The 21,317-nt window shown below is 51.6% G+C and overlaps 1 protein-coding gene across 1 annotated transcript in view; it reads left to right on the top strand.

Annotated features, from left to right (window-relative positions):
• The window catches only part of LOC307198983 (cadherin-4-like), a 290,769-nt gene that overhangs the window by 257,734 nt on the left and 11,718 nt on the right, over window positions 1-21,317 (top strand). The window contains exon 2 of the mRNA XM_079946379.1: window positions 9,026-9,252. Within this exon, the coding sequence (XP_079802505.1) occupies window positions 9,079-9,252 (174 nt within the window). The 5' untranslated portion in view covers window positions 9,026-9,078. The remainder of the gene's footprint in view (window positions 1-9,025; window positions 9,253-21,317) is intronic.

Below are 21,317 nucleotides of genomic sequence, written 5' to 3'. Positions count from 1 at the left end.
ATCTGCCGGTGACCACACTCAGGCCGGTTGCTCCGGGGGTCCGCCTGGTGGGCAGACCACCCCCGGGCTCAGTAGATGCAGGGGCTCCATCCATGACCGGCTTCCCTGACTCCACAGGCAGGAGGGGTGGGGCCGATGCCTGTGTGCGGTCAAGGGAGATGTCTGATTTGGATTGAGTGGAAAAGAGGCAAACGTAACAACATTTTATGTATAAAGTACACATTTCAGGAAAGAGTCTGGAAGGACAGCCAAGGATGCCAGTTACCTGGGGCTCCAGTGATGCCCCGTCCATCCCAAGGCTGCGGGGGGAGCAGCAATGCGGGGCCTGCCACAGCCCCTTCTCAGGGGAGTCCACTCAAGCACAACCCCCATGCCTGTCCCACATTAGTAAAACCCACTGAACCTCTGTCCGCCGCTTATGATCACCGTGCACTAGCAGTTCTAAACAATGTCCACCCCGCCCCTGGAGTGGACAGCACTGGAGTTGAATGAAGCTCTGGGGAGAAAGGACTCAACAGCTGAGATAAATCCAGGAAGGCTCCTCGGAGGAGGCGGCCCGTGTGGTAAAGGGTGTTGCAGAGCATTTCAGGCACGGGAAACTGAGGCTGAGCGCTTGGAGCATTTGGCCCACAGGGAGGGGATGAGCTATGGGAGAGTCAGGGTGCAAGTGAGCTTGGAGAGGCAGGTGGGGTGAGAACAGCCCACGAGTCCTCTCAGCTGCACCTGGAGGGCATGGTCTTTGGGGCCACTGCGTTCAAGCTCTGCCTCCATCACTTTCTGGTTGGGAGACTGGAGGCCAGGGACGCCCCCTCTCCTCCTCGTTGCCCATCAGTAGAGCAGAGGAGGATAAAGGTGGTCTCCTCCCTGGGGGTGGGCCGTGAGGGTAAATTTGAGGATACAGTGCAGCGAAAGGCTGAGCTCCGAGTAGGGCTCTCAGTGGCCGCTTGACCGTTCTCCCCGTGGCTTTAGATTATGTCAGGCAGGGAGAGGGGTGCATCGCGTGCTTGGTGCCCACCTCCCTGAAGCCTAGGTCCCCCCCAGGGACAAGTCCTGTTTTGGAGAATCAGTGAGGGAAGAGGCGTCCCTGGGGGCACTGTGCAAAGAGCAAGCCCCCCAGGGCTGTGCTCAAGGCCTCCGCTCGGCCTTTCTCACCTTCTGAGATGGCCCACACCCTGTCTGTGGAGTGTGTTTCTCTCTAAATAAATCCGCTTCTTACCTATCACTTTGTCTCTCACTGAATTCTTTCTGCAATGAGACATCAAGAACCTGAGCTTCATTGAGTCCTGAAACCAGGTGTGTGATCTCAGTTGGAAGACTGTGGGTTTGGGCTGGGTTCAAGTCCCACTCTCAGGTGCACGGTTTCAAAGGCTCAAGTTGATTCCCGCTGAGGCCTCGCACCTGGCAGAGCCACTCAGGACACTCAGTGGGGGATAAGCCGTGTTTATTCAGAATACTCATGGACCTTAGTGGAATTACTTCATTTTTGAGTCTTGACTTCCCTATCCCATCTTTGCTCCCTTTTGAACTCCACAGCAGGTCCACCAATAATGAGGCCAAGCCCGGGGAGGACCCAGAGGCCCTGTATATCACGGTGCTCCACAGGGAAGATGGTCCAGTCCTGAAGGTGCCTTTGATTCCAAATCTACTGCCACAAGCAGAAGCCAGGGAGCACAGTGGGGGACGTGGTTCAGATCAGGCCATCTCTGAGCAGATCGGTGTGATTCTGTGCTCAGAGCCCTGGTATGAGGTCAACTCGATTCAACTGCATTTCACTGCTCAGATCACTCTATAACGACATAGTAACAGAAAGTACAGAGAATTCAGTAAAGCCACCGTGGAGTCCATAGAGGGGAAGTGGGGTGGGTGACCTTTACCTGAAGCATGTGCTGCCCCTGGGGCTGCCCTGGTCTCCCCTGGCTGCCCAGCCCCTGGCCGGTGCCCGGAGCGTGGAGACGCAGTGAGTGGGGGATGGTGGACGGAAGGAGGGAGGGAGGGAGGGAGGGAGGGAGGCTGACTCCACCGGGTGAACGTATTTACGCCTCAGCACAGTGCCAGCTACAAGCTCACCTCTGGCTCATTTGATCTTTCTCAGTGCAACTAACAAGAAAAATAATTTAGAAAGCAAACGGGGGGACTTTCAGCACCACGGTGCACGGCTCCAGTATGCCAGACTCGGGGAGGCACAGCCCCCTGCCCCGTGAATGTCAGCAGGCTGCCGCCAGTGCGGAAGCAGACGCGGGTGTCACTCACGCCTGTTCGCAGCATGCCGTCCCCTCGTTCTTCTCACGGAGCGAGCAATTAAAAATGATGAGGGTAGAGGGTTAAATGTAAACCCTCCTGGTGGGGGAGCCGCCGGGCTTCCTTTCATGGGTGCCGCACGTTCTCTGCAGACGCTGCGGATAAGCATGGCTGCACCTGTCTGCTGCCAGCCAGCGAGATGGGCGCGGGGGAGAGAAAAATTTTCTAAGAAGGGCTTTGCACCGTCCTGGAAAAAGGAAAGAAGCGGGTCTCTGCTGTTTAGCCGAGGGCCCAATTATGGCGCTGCACAGGCAGCGTAGCGAGTCGGCGTGATCTTCGTATTTCAGAACTGGTCGGAGCCAGGACCCCGTGCCGCAGGTTCTAGCACGTGGACTGCAGAGTTTTCACTTACGAGGTGTGCACGCCAGCTGCAAACGTTAGGAATGCACAAAATTCTAAGCAGAACAGGCTTGCCGCACGCTTTGCATTTTGGGCGTCAGTTAACTAGATACTAAAAGTGCCCGGGGCGCTGATGGAGAGCGCTGGTGTCTGTAGCGACTCTGGGCCTGCGTGTCGCTGGGGCACATTCTACAGTGTCATCTTCTCTCAGCAAATTCAGTTTGCTCATCGATAAAATGAGGGGCTGGAGGAGATGATCTCAGGGGCGCCTTCCAGTCCTGACATCCCAGAGGCTTGTGACACTCCTAGGAGGCGCTGGAGACCCGGTGAAGCTCTCGCGGGTCCCCGCGTGGTGCGGTACCCAGCACGCAGACACGCGGCACGTGAAGGCACGCAGGCAGCTTCCAGGATGGCAGCTCAGAGCCCCGCTTCGTGAAGGCTTCATCTCCCTCCCGGGCCCCAGAGCGCTCTCCCCTCCTCTCCTCCGACGTCAGCATTTCCCCGTCTCTTTGGCCTGCACTTGGGCCGGGAGCGGAGAGGCCGTGGGGAGGGGAGCTGGGGTCGTGGATCACGGCTGTTTCCAGGGAGGTTTTGTGAAGCTCTGGGCACGTGGGGCCTGTGGGTGGCTGGGGGTCTTGAGGGGCAGGAAGCTGAGGCCGCCCTTCTCCCTGTCCTTCCAGCAGCCAGGAGGCAGGGACTCAGGGAGGCCCTGGAAACTGCTTCAGGGTAAAATTCACGTACATAAGTTTCACCACTTCAGGTGAACAACAATGCCATGGCGCTTAGTACATTCACGTGCTGAGCAGCCGTCAGCTCCCTCTGGTTCCAGAACTTCTTGTCACCCCAAAGGAGACCCCGTGCCCATGAGCAGTCACTCGCCAGCCCCCGGCCGCCACCCAGCTGCACCTGTCTACGCTGGCCGCAGCTCCAGCCCTCCCAGACGGGCAAGGGCCGTGGTGACGGCCACCAGGAGGCCCCACAGTCAGCAGACAGCACCCTCGGGGGATAAAGGGAGACACCCACAGGGACGCAGCCGCGCCCGGCAGATGACCCACGGGAGGCTCCCTCGGGGGCCCCAGGACCAGTTCGGGGTGGCTGCATGTCCTGAGGTTTTGCCGGCACTGCTGGACTTGTCTCCTCTCCCCCTCCCCCGCAGGGTCTCCCTGCGCCGTCTCCCTGGGGATGCATCGTTGCTGGGCGGGTGGCTGAATCACCTGGTTGAGGACCCGCCCTGGATTCCTTGCTCTCTTTTTCTTCCTTTTCCCCTTCTTTTCCTGGCTCTTGAATTTCTCTCTCCCAAGCAGAAGTGTGTGCAGGAGTCCTGTGATCCACTGTAGCTAAATTTGGAGGACGTACTTCTGAAGTCACAGCGGTGGACACCTAACTCAGTTCACTGGGTGTTTTTATGGCTGGAAAAGGCTATGACCTTCTCTTAACATTGGCCCCAAAGGGAGGCCGTCACATCCGCTCAGGACACCTCCTCAGCGCCACAGGCTGCTGGACCTTCCTAGAAACCCCTGGAGTGACACGGAGGCCCTTCCCTCATGGCGGGGAGTTCCCTAGCCCTGCCCATCTCTTGGAGTCTGCAGGTCATCCCACTGGCTGAGGACCTTCCTAGAAACCCCTGGAGTGACACGGAGGCCCTTCCCTCCTGGCGGGGAGTTTCCTAGCCCTGCCCATCTCTTGGAGTCTGCAGGTCATCCCACTGGCTGAGGACCTTCCTGTGCGCTTGTTTTGACTCTTGTTCACCCCAGCAGCCTGGTTCCCGTCACACTGGCTCTGAGTCCTTGACACCCCACACTCCCTCTGCTCAGGACCTTTGCACGTGCTGCCATGTGGCCTTGAAAGCTCTCCCCTGCCCAAGCTCTCCTCTTGCATCCCTTGGTGCTCAGCAGAAGCACCAGGACCTCATCCTCGGGAAGCCCTCCCGCCGCACATCTGGGTCAGGCTCTCTCAGAACCGGCCTCCTTCCTTCACACAGAGCCCCCTGCCCCCCGCCAGCCCCTGGGAGCTGCATCCGCAGTGTGACAACTCACTCCCACTCTGAGTCCATCTGACGGTCACTGTGCTTTTTGCTGACTGTTGGGTCCATAAATCAACACGAATGGATGGATGTTGGTGCCCCGGGAGCTCTGCGTGTGCAGCTGCCTTCACCACAGGGCAAGGGGTTCCACCAGGGGAAGAATCGGGGGGCAGCCCTGGGGCAGAGGAGGCCACGGGGGTTCCGGCAATAACTCAGTGGGCCCTCAGGGGACGTGTCGGCAGGGACACCAGGATGACAGACAGAGACTAACATTTACGCAGCGCGAAGGAAAATGCATCTCGATGACAGCTGGCCAGCCAGGTGCGCCCCTGCCCTTCATCTGGATGGGCAGCGCCCCAGCCCGAGGCCAGCCAGCCCAGGCTGCCGATCAGCCTCAACACTGCTTCCCGATTTCACGGCGAGGGGGGAGGGGGGAGGCCCCCTGGAAGACGGAGTCCTGCACATAGTTCATGGCCTTCCCGCCGTGTCCTGCTGGACGCGTTCCTGGGCGTTGGTCTCTCACGTGTGCTTCTCGCATAGCCACGGACGGTGCTGTTGCCGCTCTACATGCTGGGCCTTTGCAGCGTCGAGTCACGTTTCGGGAGCAGCGCAGACGCGGGCGGGGATCCATTCTTCTCTGGACGGCTTCTCGGGATGAACAGGGCTTGGAACCGGAATCCGTCCTGTCCAAAGGGAGAGGCGGGCGCTGGGGGCCAGGCCTGGGCTGGGGAGGGGGAGCCAGCCCCCAGTCGTGCGAGAGGGTCAGAATGCCAAGTGCTGGCTGGCCCCACACATCCCGCAGGGCTCCCCTCCCCACCCCTTGGGCCGGCCCTCTTGGTGACCCCGTACAAGCCTGTGCCAGTCCACCATCTGCGCTGCCATTTCCCGGTCGCCTCCCGCCCGGAGCCTCCGCTGTGTGTTCCTAGGTAGATCCCCAGAGCCGGGCACCAGGGGGCCCATAAATGTTTGTGGGGTGAACAGCCTCGTGTGACCTTGGCCCAGTGCTCTGCTCCCTGTCTCCTCAGGTGGGTGACATGGGTACTGGCCGGAGCGCAAGACAAGTTGTGTTCATCCAGCCTCTACGCTGCGCTGGCCCCGTCCGTCCTTTGCTGCTGCTCCCAGAGGCCTGTGCTCAGAGAGGCCGCTGCTGGCCGGGTCACACAGCTGGCGTCCCAGCCCCATCCCGAAGGGGCCTGCCGGTGTGGGCGTGGCTGCAGCGCACACCTGCGCCCGGAGCTCACGCTTGCCCTCCTCCTCGGCAGGCATCAGTGCATACACCTCCCCACCCTCCCGGGACCCCGCCCTCGGGCAGGTGTGCTGAGTCCTGCCCCCAGGGCCCAGCCGGCCTCCCCCGGCGCTGGCTGCCCAGGAGCCGCGGCCGCCACCCCTCCGAGGGGACGAGGCAGCGGGGGCTGTGACTGTGTGTGTTTAACCAACTGGACCTGCTTTCTCTCGGGAGTCCTCCCATCTCTTGTCACGTTTTTTTAAAACTAGTGGAAGTAGTTAGCAAGCCGCAGAGACGCACAGCAGGGCTGGGTGGTGGGTGACGAGCGCCCGGCAGGCCCCACATCCCAGCCTCGGAGGGAAGGAGGTTCTGTCTCCCTCCAAGCAGATCTCCTCTGGTGGAGCCTGAAGGAGGTTGTGAGCCCGGGGCCTGCACATCCAAGCAGGCATTTTCTCCCCACGAAGTGTGGAAGACCTTCTCGGACCCTCATGCTGGGACCACAGCACCCGGCCTGGCCCGCACAGGAGCTTGTGAGCATGCGACGGCCTGGCAGCACCCTTGCCCCTAAAAGAGGATGACGTTTAACCTGCAGAGATAGAGGCAGACTCCAGAAATAAAAAGGAAGCAAGAGGAGGAAAGTGGGTTGCAGAGGAAACAAAGATAGAAAATTGGGCAGAAAGTGCTAAGGTTGGTAAATGCCTCAGCACTGCTAGGTCCCAGCTACCACGTTGCCTCTGAGCTTCCTGGTGGCCAAAGCGAAGAGGGAAACTGCCTTGGGGCAATTCACCAGAAAAAGGCAAATGGGCTTCTGGGTGACAGGAACCGTTCCTGCCCCAAGACCTCAGACGCGTCTCTGGAGAGTCTGCCCCTCAAGTGCTCGCTTCCCCTCTTTTTTTTTTAACATCTTTATTGGAGTATAATTGCTTTTCAATGGTGTGTTTCTTTTGTACAACAAAGTGAATCAGCTATATGTGTACATATATCCCCATATCTTCTCCCTCTTGCGTCACTTCCCATTTTTATGGCAAGACGTCGTGTTTGTAACCTGAGCAGTGTTTGCATGTTGAGAAATTTAAACCCACGTTCCTCAGGGTTTCAAACGGGAGTTCATTTGTTCAGAGCTGAAGCGCCGTGAACGCCCCTGGTGTCTCAGAAGAACAAACCTTCCTGATCTTTCCCTTTGAAAGAGAGACACAGCCCAGGCGCGCACAGGAAGGCACTGTTTTGAACTCCCTTCCTTCTGGAAAGCTGGCACCCCAGCACCGCGGGCACTCGGAACGGCCCCCATCTCCCCGCAGGCACCTTCCAGCTCCTGCTTCCTCACTGACGAGGGCTCGGAGTCTCAGACGTGGTGGTGAAACCAACCTGGTGGGTTGAGCCATCAGCCAAGCCTCAGTCACACTGAAGCTGGAGGCTGGGTTCCACGTTGTCCCAAGGCCCCCATGCCTCCTCGCGTGGAGGGCCCGAGTCAGACCCAGGCTGGAACGATGTTAAGAGCAGCTGTGAGGAGAGGCCCAACTTTATCATCACAGGTCACGTCTGGTGGTGCCACCTTTAATGTCCTGCGGGCTCCCGTCCACTGAGGACGCCTGTGCCCTGCAAGGTCCCAGGCTCCTGTGGACGGTACTCCGACCTTCCTGTTGGGGCAGCTCCTATGAGGGTGATTTTTTTCTCTGACAGCAATGTCCACACTTCCCTCAAATGCCACCAAAGCTATGCGCCTGTTTTTTTAAAAAATACAACGACACCATCACTTAATCCTGAAGAAGCTCAAACCCTCCCACTACCGTCCAATCCCATTCATGTTATTAGAAATCTTTCAGAGAACAAAGGGCTTATTCATGTACTTTGGGCTAATCTCCCGGCAATCATAGGACTGTCATTTTTATCTTTGTCAACGACAGTCGGGCATCAGAAATAACTGATCCACTCAGTTTTTTGCTGATTTTAATTTGTTTACCGACGGGGAGGACAGGACTACAAAGGCAGTTTGGAATTTTCCTGTCGCTTGAAAAAGAATGTGATTATCCCCCCACTAGGGGGGCATTTCCCTGGAGCCACAGCGCGCTCCTCACCTTGGCTGCCCTCATCCACCCGAGGACCCCTGTCTGCGAGCTCTGGAGTCTGAACACACACGGAAATGTCTGGTTTCCTCAATTTAAAGACATTTTTATATTAAACCAACACGTGGGGATTGCTGGGGACTGGGGAGAGTCTGAAGTGAAGGAGCTGAAACAAGGGAACGTTCTGTTATTTATTATTTCAAGGCAGCCAACAATAAACGGTGAACGCAGGGGCAAACACTTATCAAACCTAACAGTGAGGAGCTCTTTTTCGTTTCTCGAATAAATAGTAATTAAATCATGTAAGCTGTAATTTCATGACAGTGAAATTGCTTAAAAACACCAACCGTCCCACCGTGATTGGGAGATACCCACACTTCTGTAAACACCAGGTAACTTCATCCGTCGCTTGTATCAGCAGAATGTGACACTGGCTGTTGGCGCCTCGTAATTTACCACATTAGGTGGCGGCTGCGAGAGCACACGTGTGAAAAAGGCACTGATGTGATGCCGGTGAATGTGCGGCTTCCGAGATGCCTTTTCCTGCAGGGGGTTTACCAGCGGTCCAGGTGATGGAGTCGCTGGGGGGGGCTGACAGCTCACTGCCTAATTACTGTTTGGGAAGCACAGCAACGAGCCTGCCCTGCAACGGCAGTGGACCATCCGCCTTCCACGCCTGCTTCCAAGTCACCGAGAAAGCTCTCGGCTGCCCCAAGGTCACCAGGGAATTGGTTGAGGGTAAAGAAACCCCTCCCCCCCGCATGGCTCAGACTCAGGTTGAACCCAAAGTTGATAGTGACGGGGAGACGCGTTTGCAGAAGTGAGAACAGCTGTGTTTCAGAGCGAATGAACGTGCATTCATTGCTTGGGGTCGATGTTCCTTTTCCTAAGGCCTCAGCTAATTCCCTACGGGGTAGAGATAAAACCCAGTACCTGAAGGTCGAAAAGTCAATTAAATCACCGCTTTCTCGAAGCTCATTAGAGACCAAGGACCCGCTGCTGGAAATAAGCTGTGAGTGGGCGCCTGCCCGCCAGGCTGGTCCCCAGCGCCCTGACCTTCTCCCCCTCCTCTTGCAGTCAAGTTCAGCAGCTGCCTGGGGACCAAGGGGACACACTATGAGACCGACAGCATGGACTTCAAAGTCGGGGCTGACGGGACGGTCTTCGCCACCCGGGAGCTGCAGATCCCCTCCGAGCAGGTGGCCTTCACCGTGACCGCGTGGGACCGCCAGACGGCCGAGCGCTGGGATGCCGCGGTACGGCTGCTGGTGGCCCAGACCTCACCCACGCGGTCCGGACACAAGGTAAGGTGTGACTACATGCGGGGGGGCGGGGAGGCTGGGTAGGGGTCCTTCCTCCTTCAGGTCACCGAGCAGAACCTCTGCAGAGGCTGACACTTGAGTGGGCGGCGTGGGCCGGGAGGGGGACCCCTGACCTCCCACCTTCCCAGACAGGGCTGCCCACAGGCTCCACCCCCGCTGAGTGTAGTGCACAGCTGTCAGCACCCTTTTTCGGACAAGGGCCCCACAGCCCCGCTTCTCACCGGGCACCTCTCCTGCCTGAGGCTTGTAGCCCACCAGCCCCAGAGGCTCCCAAGACCCAGAGGGACAAGAAGTAAGACAGAGGCCACGTGGCTGGCCTTGCGAGGTGGCCAGAGTAGCTGGCGTGAGACTGATTCAGAGAGAGGGAAATGGGGAGGGGGAGGAGGGGGAGGGGGGAGGAGGGGGAGGGGGAGGGAGGGGGAGGGATGGCACCCTTCACGTAGACACACACCAGCCACTGTCACCGGCCTCCGCAGCCCTCCCTCCAGCTTCACCTCTGACTCGGTTGCGTGGCCCTGTTGACCGGACAGGAGGGGTGAATTCACTTCCCCTGGTCCTGAAAGGCCTCTCAGCCCCACAGGCCCCAGGAATCCAGGACCAGACCCCTCAGCCTCCAGAAATCCCCACATTAGGTTTCCCGTGCCTGAGGGGGACCAGGTCTGCTTACCTCTGCCCGTCCCGTGTTTCGGCAGCTGCGTTGGCCTCCGCGTGAGGGCTCCCCGGTCAGCAGAGAAGTTGCTGCCCAGCTGACCTGCATGACGGGTCCAGCTACACACGTCCACCTACATGAAGGGTGGACCCGTGGGGAGGGAGACACCCTTACAGTCAACAGGAGGCCTCAGGTCATCAGTGTTATGATGTGTGTGCGGTTCACCAGCAAAAGAAACACACCGGTTAAAGCAGGACAGGCCATCGGGGACAGCGTTTGTGGGTATTCCCTCGGAAAAGGGTTCGAGGGAAGTAGAGGGTTAGACCAAGTTGACCAGATCCCTTTCTGCAAATTTGCCCAGAACCTCACAGGACTAAAGGGCTCAGTGAACCTCAGTGGGAGACAGTCTGCAAGTTTCCCCAAACCTGTTTGACCAAGGAACCTTCTTAATGGGACATCTTACAAGGCAGGTGTTCCGAGGAACCCACTTTGGTAAACAGGGGCTGTGTTTCATGTGTCTTGTTAAACAACATAGAGGTGGTTTTGGTGAGAAAAGGGAAAGTGGTGACTCGGTGGATAGGCTTATCTTGGTGGTGAGTGACCCCGTCGGGAAGGACGTCCTGAGCGCCCTCGCGGGTGTGCTGAACCAGGTGTTGAAACGCGCTTCTAACGGGCGCCCCCCAGATCGTGAGCCCCACCTTGGGGACGTTGAAAACCCTGAGACAGATGGATGTGGTTTTCCATTCCTTCCCGAATGGCCATGACAAATCACACCCTGGTGAGAGGGCAGCGTGGCCCACGCAGGGGCCCCTCCCTGTCGGCAGCCAGGCCAGGGACAGCAGTGGGAAGGCTTACATCCCTGACTGTGATGCAAAAACTGCGCCTTGTGGGCAAGGAGTAGGGCTCCCTAACGCCCGTGGATGGCCTCAGATAAAAGGCATTAATTAAAAATATAGGGACTTCCCTGGCGGTCCAGTGCTTGAGACTTTGCCTTTCAACGCAGGGGGTGTGGGTTTGATCCCTGGTTGGGGAGCTAGGATCCCACATGCGTCGCGGCCAAGAGACCAAGACATAATACAGAAGCAATACTGTAACAAATTCAGTAAAGACTCTGAGGATAGTCCACATCAAAAAAAAATCTTTAAAAAAGTAAAAAGAAGATAAAAATAATGACACCTTTTGTCAGGCATGTTAATGAAGCATTCCTGATGCAGTTAATCCCCGAATCCTCCAGAAAGCGTGACTGCAGTTAGTCCTTAGGACACGTGCACCTCCAACCCCACAGCAGGCAGGCCCAAGAAGCACCCGATCTGCAGATCCCACATCCCAGGCCCAGAGCATCCTTGGGGCTGACTTTGTGGGGTTACACCCTGAGCACGTGAAACATGACCCTGTAGGTGGTGGGCAGAGTCTCTGCAGCCCACCTGACCCAGTCCTTCCCTGTTTATTTCATGTCCCCTTCGTTGCTGATGGCTCTCTGCTTCCTCCTTCTTCAAATCCAAAGAGCCCTGCCCTGACTTTCTAGGACCCCACCTAGACGCTGCCTTAAGTGCGTCCACATTGATCCTCACAACATCTCCAGAAGTGGGCGCTGCCACTGTCCCCACTTTACAGGTGGGGAAACAGAATCATGTGACTGCAACCTCTTTGCTGCATGGGAGAACCGATGTTCTGGAAAGGAGTGCAAAAACGACTTTCTAGGGACAGCTGAGCCCGGCATTGTAATGGAGCCTGGCTGGCCTGGATTGTCAGTTTGAATCAAGGCTTCTCCAGCTTCCTGGCTGACGTTCTAGGACAAGCATACAACCTCTCTGAGGTTTACTGCTCTCGAAAATGGGACAACTGTGTTACCTACACCCTATCCAAGGGTTGTTGAGAGGATTATGTGAGATTACGTGAGGTCAGGCAGGGTGCAGGCTCTGTGAGAGCCCTGTCCCCAAAGAGGCAAAACAGAGTTGCTCTTACTGCTGTCGTTGGCATGGTCCCAGCCCTCTGCGTCACGTGCTCATCATGGCCACGGGGCCCTCACCAGGGTGGTGCCAGGGGGACAGGGAGGAGGGTCTGTGTGGGACACCGGGTCACTCAGTTGATGTGCCCTTACAGAGACCAGTGCCAACCTTTGAATAATGTCACTCTGTGTAAATGGGTTAAGGTGATGCCAGATTGCTGGTGTCCTTGGTCGCCTGCCAGAAGCAAACGTAACTCTTCTCCAGTGGAAGGTATCATATACCAGACCTCAGATTACATCTCCTTTTATATACAATGTCCAGCACTCAACTGAAAATGACTGGAGGGACAAAACAAGGTAAATAAAAATCAAGAGGAGGAGCAGCTGATAATCAAAAACCCACAGGGCTCCAGGTAATAGAGTTATCAGACACAGATTTTATCATAATTATGCTCACTGTCTTTGAGCACATTAAATGCAAGATTTTGACAGAGGATTGGAAGATTCAAGAAGAATTAATTGGGCAGTTTAGGACTGAAAAATATAACAAACAAAATTAAGAGCTCAATGGACAGATTTATCTGCAGATTAGACACAGCTGAAGAGAAGATTAATGAAGCAAAAAACATCAGAAGAAATATTCAGGCCAAAGTGTAAGGAGATATCCAGAGAGAAAACACAAAGGAAAGAGTAAGAGATATTGGGAAAATGGTAAGAAGTTCTAACATGAGTATGTTTGGAATATGAGGGGGAGAGATAAAATGGAGCAAAAGTAATATATGAAAAAATATCAGCAGAAAATATTCCAAAACTGGCAACAGACATCCAGGCATAGATTCAAAAAGTCCTGTGAACTGTAAACAGGATAAATATAAAGAAAACTGCACGTAGACACTTGCTTAGTCCATTCAATAGGCTATAGCAAAATACCATGGACTGGGGGGCTTACACACAATAGAAATTCATTTCTCACTCTTCTGGAGGCTGGAGGTCTGAATCAGAGTGGCACAGGGTCAAGTTCCCATGAGGGCCCTCTTCCAGATTGCTGCCTTCAGACTTATATCCTCACATGGCAGAGAGCAAAGACAGGAGGCCAGCTCACTCACAACTCCTGTAAGGACACTAATCCTGTTACGGAGACTCCATCCTGATGACCTCCCTTAATCCTAATCACCCCCGAAAGGCCTCACCTCCTAATATCATCCCATTGGGAGATAGGGTTTCAACAAAAGAATTTTGGGAGGACACAGTCCACACTAGCCATTTTAAGGTAAAATAGTTGAAAGCAAAAGTCAAGGAGAAAATCTTGGAAGCAAATAGAAAAGACAGAGCTTCTTTGAAAGAGGAATAATTCGATGTAAAACTGACTTCTCAACAGGAACTATGGAGGTTAGAAGACAATGGAATGGTATTTTTTAAAGTGCTAAAGAAAATAGAATTCTATTATTCAGTAAAATGTCCTTCACGGAGTAAAGGTGAATAAAGACATTTTTAAACAAATAAAAACTGAAAGAATCTGTCACAAGTTGTGTTCTTCAGGCAAAAATAAGATGATTTGAAGTAGAAAACCAAGAATGAGAAGATTAAGTAGATGGGAAAATACCAGTGTATAATTACAGGGTGATGTTTTGTGGGATGTAAAGAAGATGACTCAAATTCATGACAAGAATGGCATAGATTTTGAGAAAGGATAAATGGAGTCAAAGGGATCTAGGATGCTTGTGTTGTCCTGGAAGACGATGGAAATATCAAACTAATATTATACTTGGATGAGACACATCATTAAGAGCCATAGTGATGGATGCCTTACTTTAAGGTGCATATGAAACACTGACCACGACTGACCATAGTCTAGGTCCCAAAGTAAATCTTAACTTGAGGAGTTACCTAAAGTCTACATAGTGTCTAAATGAGCACTAAATTGATAAAAATGTATCTATTATAAAAACAGATATTTATTTCTCTTGGAATTTTCATATAATTCTAACACTACCGTATATGAAGATCTTATGCTATAGCTGGATAATTTAGTATTAGTAACACAGCACTGGGCAGGGGACAGCTAAATTCTCCCTCCATTCTAGATGTATTTCTTGTTTATTGTCACCTTTTTAGTCTTCATATTTAGGCAGTATTTTTTAAAACACCCTTAAATAACATAATTTGTCATTTTCCCCGGTAATCAATGTGAATTTTCAAATAAACATGCTTCTTAAACAATAAAAAATAGTCATAGGGTTAAGTTCTAACATAATAGATGGAAAATAGAATAATAAAACTTATCAATCCAAAAAAATGCAAGGAAAGAAAAGTGAAATTATAGAATAGGTGAGATATTTGTCTTTGAGTAGGATGGTAGATTTACAAATATATTATTAATTATAATAATTGAAAATAGATTCATTCATAATTAAAAGAAAATTGACAGGTTATATTTTTAAAAATCCAACTATATGCAGCTTACAAAAGGTACATCTAAAAAGTATAAGGATAAAAAACAAATACCGTATGCTAACACATATATGGAATCTTAAAAAAAAAAATGGTCATGAAGAACCTAGGGACAGGATGGGAATAAAGACGCAGACCTACTAGAGAATGGACTTGAGGACACAGGGAGGGGGAAGGGTAAGCTGGGACAAAGTGAGAGAGTGGCGTGGACATATATACACTACCAAATGTAAAACCGATAGCTCGTGGGAAGCAGCTGCATAGCACAGGGAGATCAGCTCTGTGCTCTGTGACCGCCTGGAGGGGTGGGAGGGAGGGAGACACAAGAGGGAAGAGCTATGGGGATATATGTCTATGTATAGCTGATTCACTTTGTTATAAAGCAGAAACTAACACACCATTGTAAAGCAATTATACTCCAATAAAGATGTTGAAAAAAAAAGTATAAGGATAGAGAAAGTTGAAAGTGAAAGCATAGGGAGGGAAATACCATGCAAATACTAATGAAAAGGAAGTTGGTGACGAGGGCTCTGTTACTGTAAGAATCAAATTTGTGTGCGCTTGTCATATGACTTCAAAATATTTGAGCAAAAATTGATAGAACTAAAAGGAGAAATAAATAAGTATACAATCAATGGTAAATTTTAACAGCTATCTCTGAGTAAGTAACAGAACAAGCAGACAAAATATCAGAAAGGAAATAGAAGATTTGGAGCACAGAGTTAAGAAGTCTGACCTTAGTGAGATGTACATAAAACACAGAAACCGACCGCTGCTAAATACAGATTCTTTTCAAGTGTACTCAGAACTTTTACCAAATTTAGCCATAGGCTGAGCCTTCAAGCAAAATTCAACACGCTTCCAAAGTTTAGAATCAAACATAGTTTGTGTTCTTACCTCAGAGCAATTAAGCTAGAAATCGATAACAAAGAAAATAACTGAAAAATCCCCATAGATTTGGAAGTTAAGTAAGTGCCTTCTTATTAACCCTCGGGTAGAAAAGAAATCACGTGGAAATGAGGGAATATTCTGAACTGAGTAATAAAACTAGCTGGATGTAGCTGAAGCCACACCAGATAGAAACGCGTAGCCTTACATACGTACGTTAGAAGATGAAAAGGCCAAAAATCAGTGATGTTACCGTTCATCTCAAGAGATTAGAAAAAGAACAGGAAATGAAACACTTTGTGTTTCCACACAAAGGAGAAGATAATGAAACAGAAAATAATAGAATCAACAGAGACAAAAGTTGGTTCTCTACTGAACTGTAGACTCAGTAAGAAAAAAAACCTGCAAATAATCTCTATCTGGAATGGAAAGAGGACATCGTGACCAATCGCACAGACATTAGAAAGGTCATTTGCGGGCATTATGTACAATTTATACCAATATATTTGAAAATATACGTGAAATGGATAACATTCTAGAATATAAAATTTACCAAAACTAACATGAAAGGAAAATCTGAACTGTTTTATTATTATGAACAAAATTTTAATTCAAGTTTTTATCACAAAAAAATACCCGCACCAGGATGGCTCCACTGGTAAGTTGTAACCAAGCTGTAAGGAGTTAAAACTCATCTTACAAGAGGGGTCACTTCCCCAACCAAATGGGCACCATGCTGAAACCAGCAAGAACCTTGCCCAAAGCCAGCACGAACCTTGAAAGAACAGTGAGAGAAAGGGTCATTACGTGCCAGTCCACTCATAAGTGGATGGGAAAAAGCCAAAGCAAAATATGAACACACTCAAATTCAGCCATGTTCACGTGGGATATATCATGGCCGCATTCGTCTGTTCCAAGAAGGCGAGATTTGCTTTAACACTTAAAAGTTACTCCAAGTAGGTCAACACAGAATAAAGAGTAAACATCACATGATTATCTGAATACTGACTGTTCAATTGAACTTCATTCAGGATGAAAATATTCAACAAGTTAGGAAAAGAAGAGACCATTCTTAATCTCACAAAGCGTGTCCACAGCAAACATTCAGTCTACAGTCGGAATATTCGAAGCCTTCCTTGACATCAGAAATAGGACAAGGACACTCTTACATTACACGCCAGAGCTTCAAGCCAGTGAGGTGAGGCAAGAAAAAGAAATAGGAATAAATAGAACTAGCGTTATGTGTAGCTTATATAATTGTGAATGGAGAAAATCCGAAATAATCTGTAGATAAGTAACTGGAATTAATGAATGATGTTAGTTTAGCAAAGGCGCTGGATATAAAGCAATTGCACCTCTACGGACCAGGAGTAAATAGTTAGAAAATAAAATCTGAACCAGATACCAATTACAATAGCATGAAAAATTATAGTTAGGGCTTCCCTGGTGGCGCAGTGGTTGAGAGTCCGCCTGGCGATGCAGGGGACGCGGGTTCATGCCTTGGTCCGGGAAGATCCCACATGCCGCAGAGTGGCTGGGCCCGTGAGCCATGGCCGCTGAGCCTGAGCATCCGGAGCCTGTGCTCCGCAACGGGAGAGGCCACAGCAGTGAGAGGCCTGCGTACCGCAAAAAAAAAAAAAATTATAAACCTAACAAAAAATTTTCAAGACCCTTACATATCACTGAGAACATTTAAAGAAGATCTTTAAAAATAGAGGGATGTGCCCTGCTCATAACATAAGAGACTCAAAGTTGTGAGGGTGTCAGTTCTACCCAAAGGTTTCCATAGATTCAACACAATCCCAACAAAAATCCCAGCATGTTTTTTCTTTGCTTGTCTATAGAAGGGTTAAGAGCTGACTTTAAATTTTTAAATAGAAATACAAGGGGCCAAGAATAACCTAGAAGCACACAAAGATGCGAGGACCTGGTGTTTCAGACATCCAGACTACAAGTAAAGCACACCGCTACTGGCACGTGGGGCCCAACGTGGGCCGCCCTGTGCACTGCAGGGTGTTCAGCAGCATCCCCGACCCCCACCCGCTAGATGCCAGCAGCGCCCCAGCAACCCCGCTTGCACCCAAAGCTGTCTCCAGTCATTGCCAAATGCTCCCCAGGGGCAAAACCGCCCCATCGGAGAACCACTGAACTACAGTAATTAAATGGTGTCGTTTGAGAGCAAAACAAATGGAACAGAATAGCAAGCCCAGAAAAAATACTTAATGTTTTAAAAAATCGTCTTCATGGAGGTTTAACTTTTATTCACCACAGTTCACCCACTTCACATACACGACTGGATGAACCTTGTCAGATGCACACGGCGCCGACACTTGATTTGAGTGGCACCAGATGGCAAAGGCCAGAAAGCTTCAGCCCACAGGTCGCGTCTGACCTGCCACCTGCCTTTGGATGGCCTGAAAGCTAAGAATGGTTTCTGTATTTTTAAGTGGTTGCATAAGTGCCTGTATTAATATCCGCGACTTTGCTTCTCGGCTACAAAGCCTCAAATATTTAACTCTCTGACCCTTTAACAAAAAGCCTGCTAGGCCCTGCTTAGAATAGCGGGTAAGGACTATCTCTTCAATACGTGATGCTGGGCCAGTCGGGTACCCTTAAGGGGAAAACGTGAAGTGACCCTGTACCACACTCCACACCCCAGATCAGTTCCAGGTGGGCTGTCAATCTGCGTGTTCAAGACAAACCAAATGGAAGAGACTATAGGGAGTGATGTGTGGGGAAAGCTTCCTTATACACAACCCAGGAAGCACGGGGTATCCAGGGCAGGTCGATGATTGGACCTGGTTACAAATAAGAATGTACTCATCAGAGCACATACTTAAGAAAGTGAAAAGGTAAGCCAGAGCTGGAGAGAGGATATTTGTGACCCTTAATGTCTGACAAAGGAGGCACGTCCAGAATATATAAAGAGAGCCTCAAATCACTACAGAAAGACAGATAACCTAATGATAGAAGAAAAAAGAACACAGGCTGTCCCCCAAAGACAAGAGCCCGTGTGTGGATCAGTGTGAGGACCTGTCAGCCTCAGCAGGGCAATGCAGATTAAAGGCGAAAATCCACCAGGATGGCTAACCTTAGAAAGACTGGAGGTACCAAGTATTGGTGAGAAGGTGCAGAACCTGGAGTTACCATGTGCTCTCCGTGGGCGTGCACAATGGTGCAGCCTCTCTAGCAACAACGGGCGTTTTCATTGGAAGCTGAACATACGTTTGCCTGGTTGAAAGGAAAACCATTCCTCTTCTCCCACTTCTGACACCAAAGGGGTAGGTTTTCCACCCCAGCCAGTTCTCTGACTTTCCGTGGACACCAACTGGGCGCTCTCTAATTTCATTCAGTTCTGACACTCGCAGCCCGGAGTCAGCGCAGACCCCGCATGCTCAGGGTTCAGTCCCGAAAGCCCACCCCCCTTCGGGCGTCAGTTACAAGTGGTGGGTCTCCAGGTTACTCGCTTCCGCCCGGCTCGGTTCCCACGATCCCCACCTCAGTTCAATAATTTGCTACGATGGGTTACGGAACTCGGGGCAACACTCACTTACTATCCCTGGTTTACCATGAAGGATATTATAAAGGAACCAGAGGAGCATCAGATGAAGAGTTACTTAGGGCGAAGTCTGGAAGGATGTCAAGTGCAGGCGCTTCTATCCCTGTGGCGATGGGGTGCACCACCCTCCTGGCACGTGGACGTGTTCACCAACCTCGAAGCTCTCCACACCCCAGAGTTTAGGGATTGTTATGGGGGTTTCATCACGTAGGCATGATCGATTAGCTCGACCTCCAGCCCCTCCCCTCTCCCCAGAGGATGGGGTGTGGGTCTGAGAGCTCCAAGCTTCTAATCATGTCTTTAGGCTTTCTGGTGGCCAGCCCCCTCCAGGAGCCCACCCAGAGTCACCTCACTAGAACAAAAGATGCTCTCTTGCCCAGGAAATTCCTAGGGGCCTAGGAGCTCTGGGTAAAATACTTCTGTCAGCCCATCACTGCAGAGATTGGTTTTGAGAGCTCTGTGTCAGGAATAGAGGGCAAAGACCAAATGTGTATTTTTTATTGTGCTGCTGGTTTTAGGTACAAGCCCAACGGAAGTGTGTACACATTCGTACCATCAGCTCTGCACCAGAATTTGATAAACCTGAAAGGAACCCAAACGCTCATCCTCATTACGTTGGATAAGTACCTGGTGGTGGATTCATACAGTGAATTTCTATATAGCAGCACAAATGAACAAAGCAGCAGGATGGGTAAATCTCCCAGACACGTATCGAGGGAAAGAGGGCGGGCACCCAGGCAGGAAAGTGCAGACTGTGAGCTCAGACGTGGACAGCTCAGAGTGTGTGCACAGCCACGCAGGGGACCGCTGTGGGAGGCGAGAGGAGGTGGCCCTGGTGGGGGCCTGAGGGACGTGAGGGGGTCCTGGGGGCAGGTGTTCATTCTGTGATCATTAGTGTGTCTGTTCACCGACGTTTCAAGCACTTTCCTGCATGTTGTTTATAATTCACAATTTTCAAACATTTTTTAATGCATGCAGAGGGCTTCCTGGCTGGGTTTGGAAAGGTGGGGTGTTCAACGAGAACGTCGCCAGCGGGAGTTCTGTTAGCAGAAGTTTCTAGAAACACAAGGGCCTCCTTCAGAGGAGCCATTTGCAGTGTTAAAAGTCCCGAGAAGCTCTTAGCAAAAGGAGCCTTGAAGCAAACCCCTGGAGGAGGGCGCGCGGGAACCCCCTAATTTCCCGGTTCCATAAATTCCACCTCTCCCGTGTCGAGGTCCTGTCAAGCGCAGTCTCCCTTGTCCGTTATTCCAGCGACTGTGGAGCCAGCAAAACTGACAGCTTTCCAGTTAGGTGAACCATAAAAATTTGGCAACTTCTCCCCTTTTCCTTTCCTTTCTTAGCAACAATTTAAAGGCGGTCTTTTTGTGGGTAATACAAGCAGGGCTGGAATCTGGAAGAACTTTTTTGTGTGCAGTCTTGCAGGAAAGCTGATAGCAATTCAATTAGAAAATTTAATTAAGTCACGTATTTCCCACGGGAGTGCTGAATCGCCCCCGAGGAATCCGCGCAATATTCCAGCCCAACAGTAAATACTGAAGATAAAGTTCCTCGCGCCGTTGTCATCTGACTGGCGGCGGTAGCGCTTGGAATTGTCGATGGGACCTGTGGGTATAGTTTGCAAGAAAGAAACTGTTGTTTATGAAACTAATATTGGGTCTTAGAGTATGTCAGCATCTATGAAAGATAAACTCAGCTGAGCGTTACCCAGCAGCCGGACCAGGCCCAGACGCTGAAGCGCCTTCTTTCCTTGGGGTCTTGGCCTCCACGGGTGGATGGGCTGAACTTTGCCCCCCAGAGTTCCTGTGTTGAAGTCCAAACCCACAGAACCTCAGAATGGGACTGGGTTTTCAGATGTGGTTCGTTCAGGTGAGGTCCCTAGGGCAGACGGACCCTAATCCAACATGACAAGTGAACTTATTAAGAGGGGAATTTGGACGCGGACACGCTCACGGACAGAACTTCGTGTGCAGATGAAGACAGGGATCGAGGTGCTGCTTCTACGAGCCGAGGAACCCGGAAGACTGCCGGCAGCCACCAGAATCTAGGAGAGGGGCTGGGCCAGATCTGCTTGGCCCTCGGGAGGGACAGCCCCGCCACGCCTGCGCCTTGGCCTGTGGCCTCCAGAACTGAGACATGAACGTCCACTGTGGAAGCGCCCCAGTCTGTGGTGCTTTGATTCGGTGACACCAGGACACTCAGTCACCAGGGGTGTGGCCAGTGCCTTCCAGCTGAGGTGGACGCCCAACCCTGGGGCTGTGCCGACAGACCCAAGGCAGCCTCCCAAAGGTGGGATGTGAGTCCGGAGCCGGGCATCCAACCCAGTGTTCCTGATGCCTCAAGTCCTCTCCTCGCCGCTGCTTGGGTCTCCAGGACCGGCAAGGACAAGTCTTGCCAAGATTCTTTAAGCCCCTGGGGTCCATCACCCCCATCCCCACAGTCTGCCCCCTGCGAGTGGGCAGAGCCCATCTTGGTATCATGGATGCCCAGGTGGGTTACAAGACAATGGAATGGAGAGGGCCTGGTTGAGAAGCAATTCCTGCAACCCCCTGGAG

The sequence above is a fragment of the Stenella coeruleoalba genome (genome assembly GCF_951394435.1).
Source record: "Stenella coeruleoalba genome assembly, chromosome: 15".
NCBI classification, from domain to species: domain Eukaryota; kingdom Metazoa; phylum Chordata; class Mammalia; order Artiodactyla; family Delphinidae; genus Stenella; species Stenella coeruleoalba.
The sequence above is the reverse complement of the archived record's forward strand: the minus strand, read 5'-3'. Positions and strand labels throughout refer to the sequence as shown.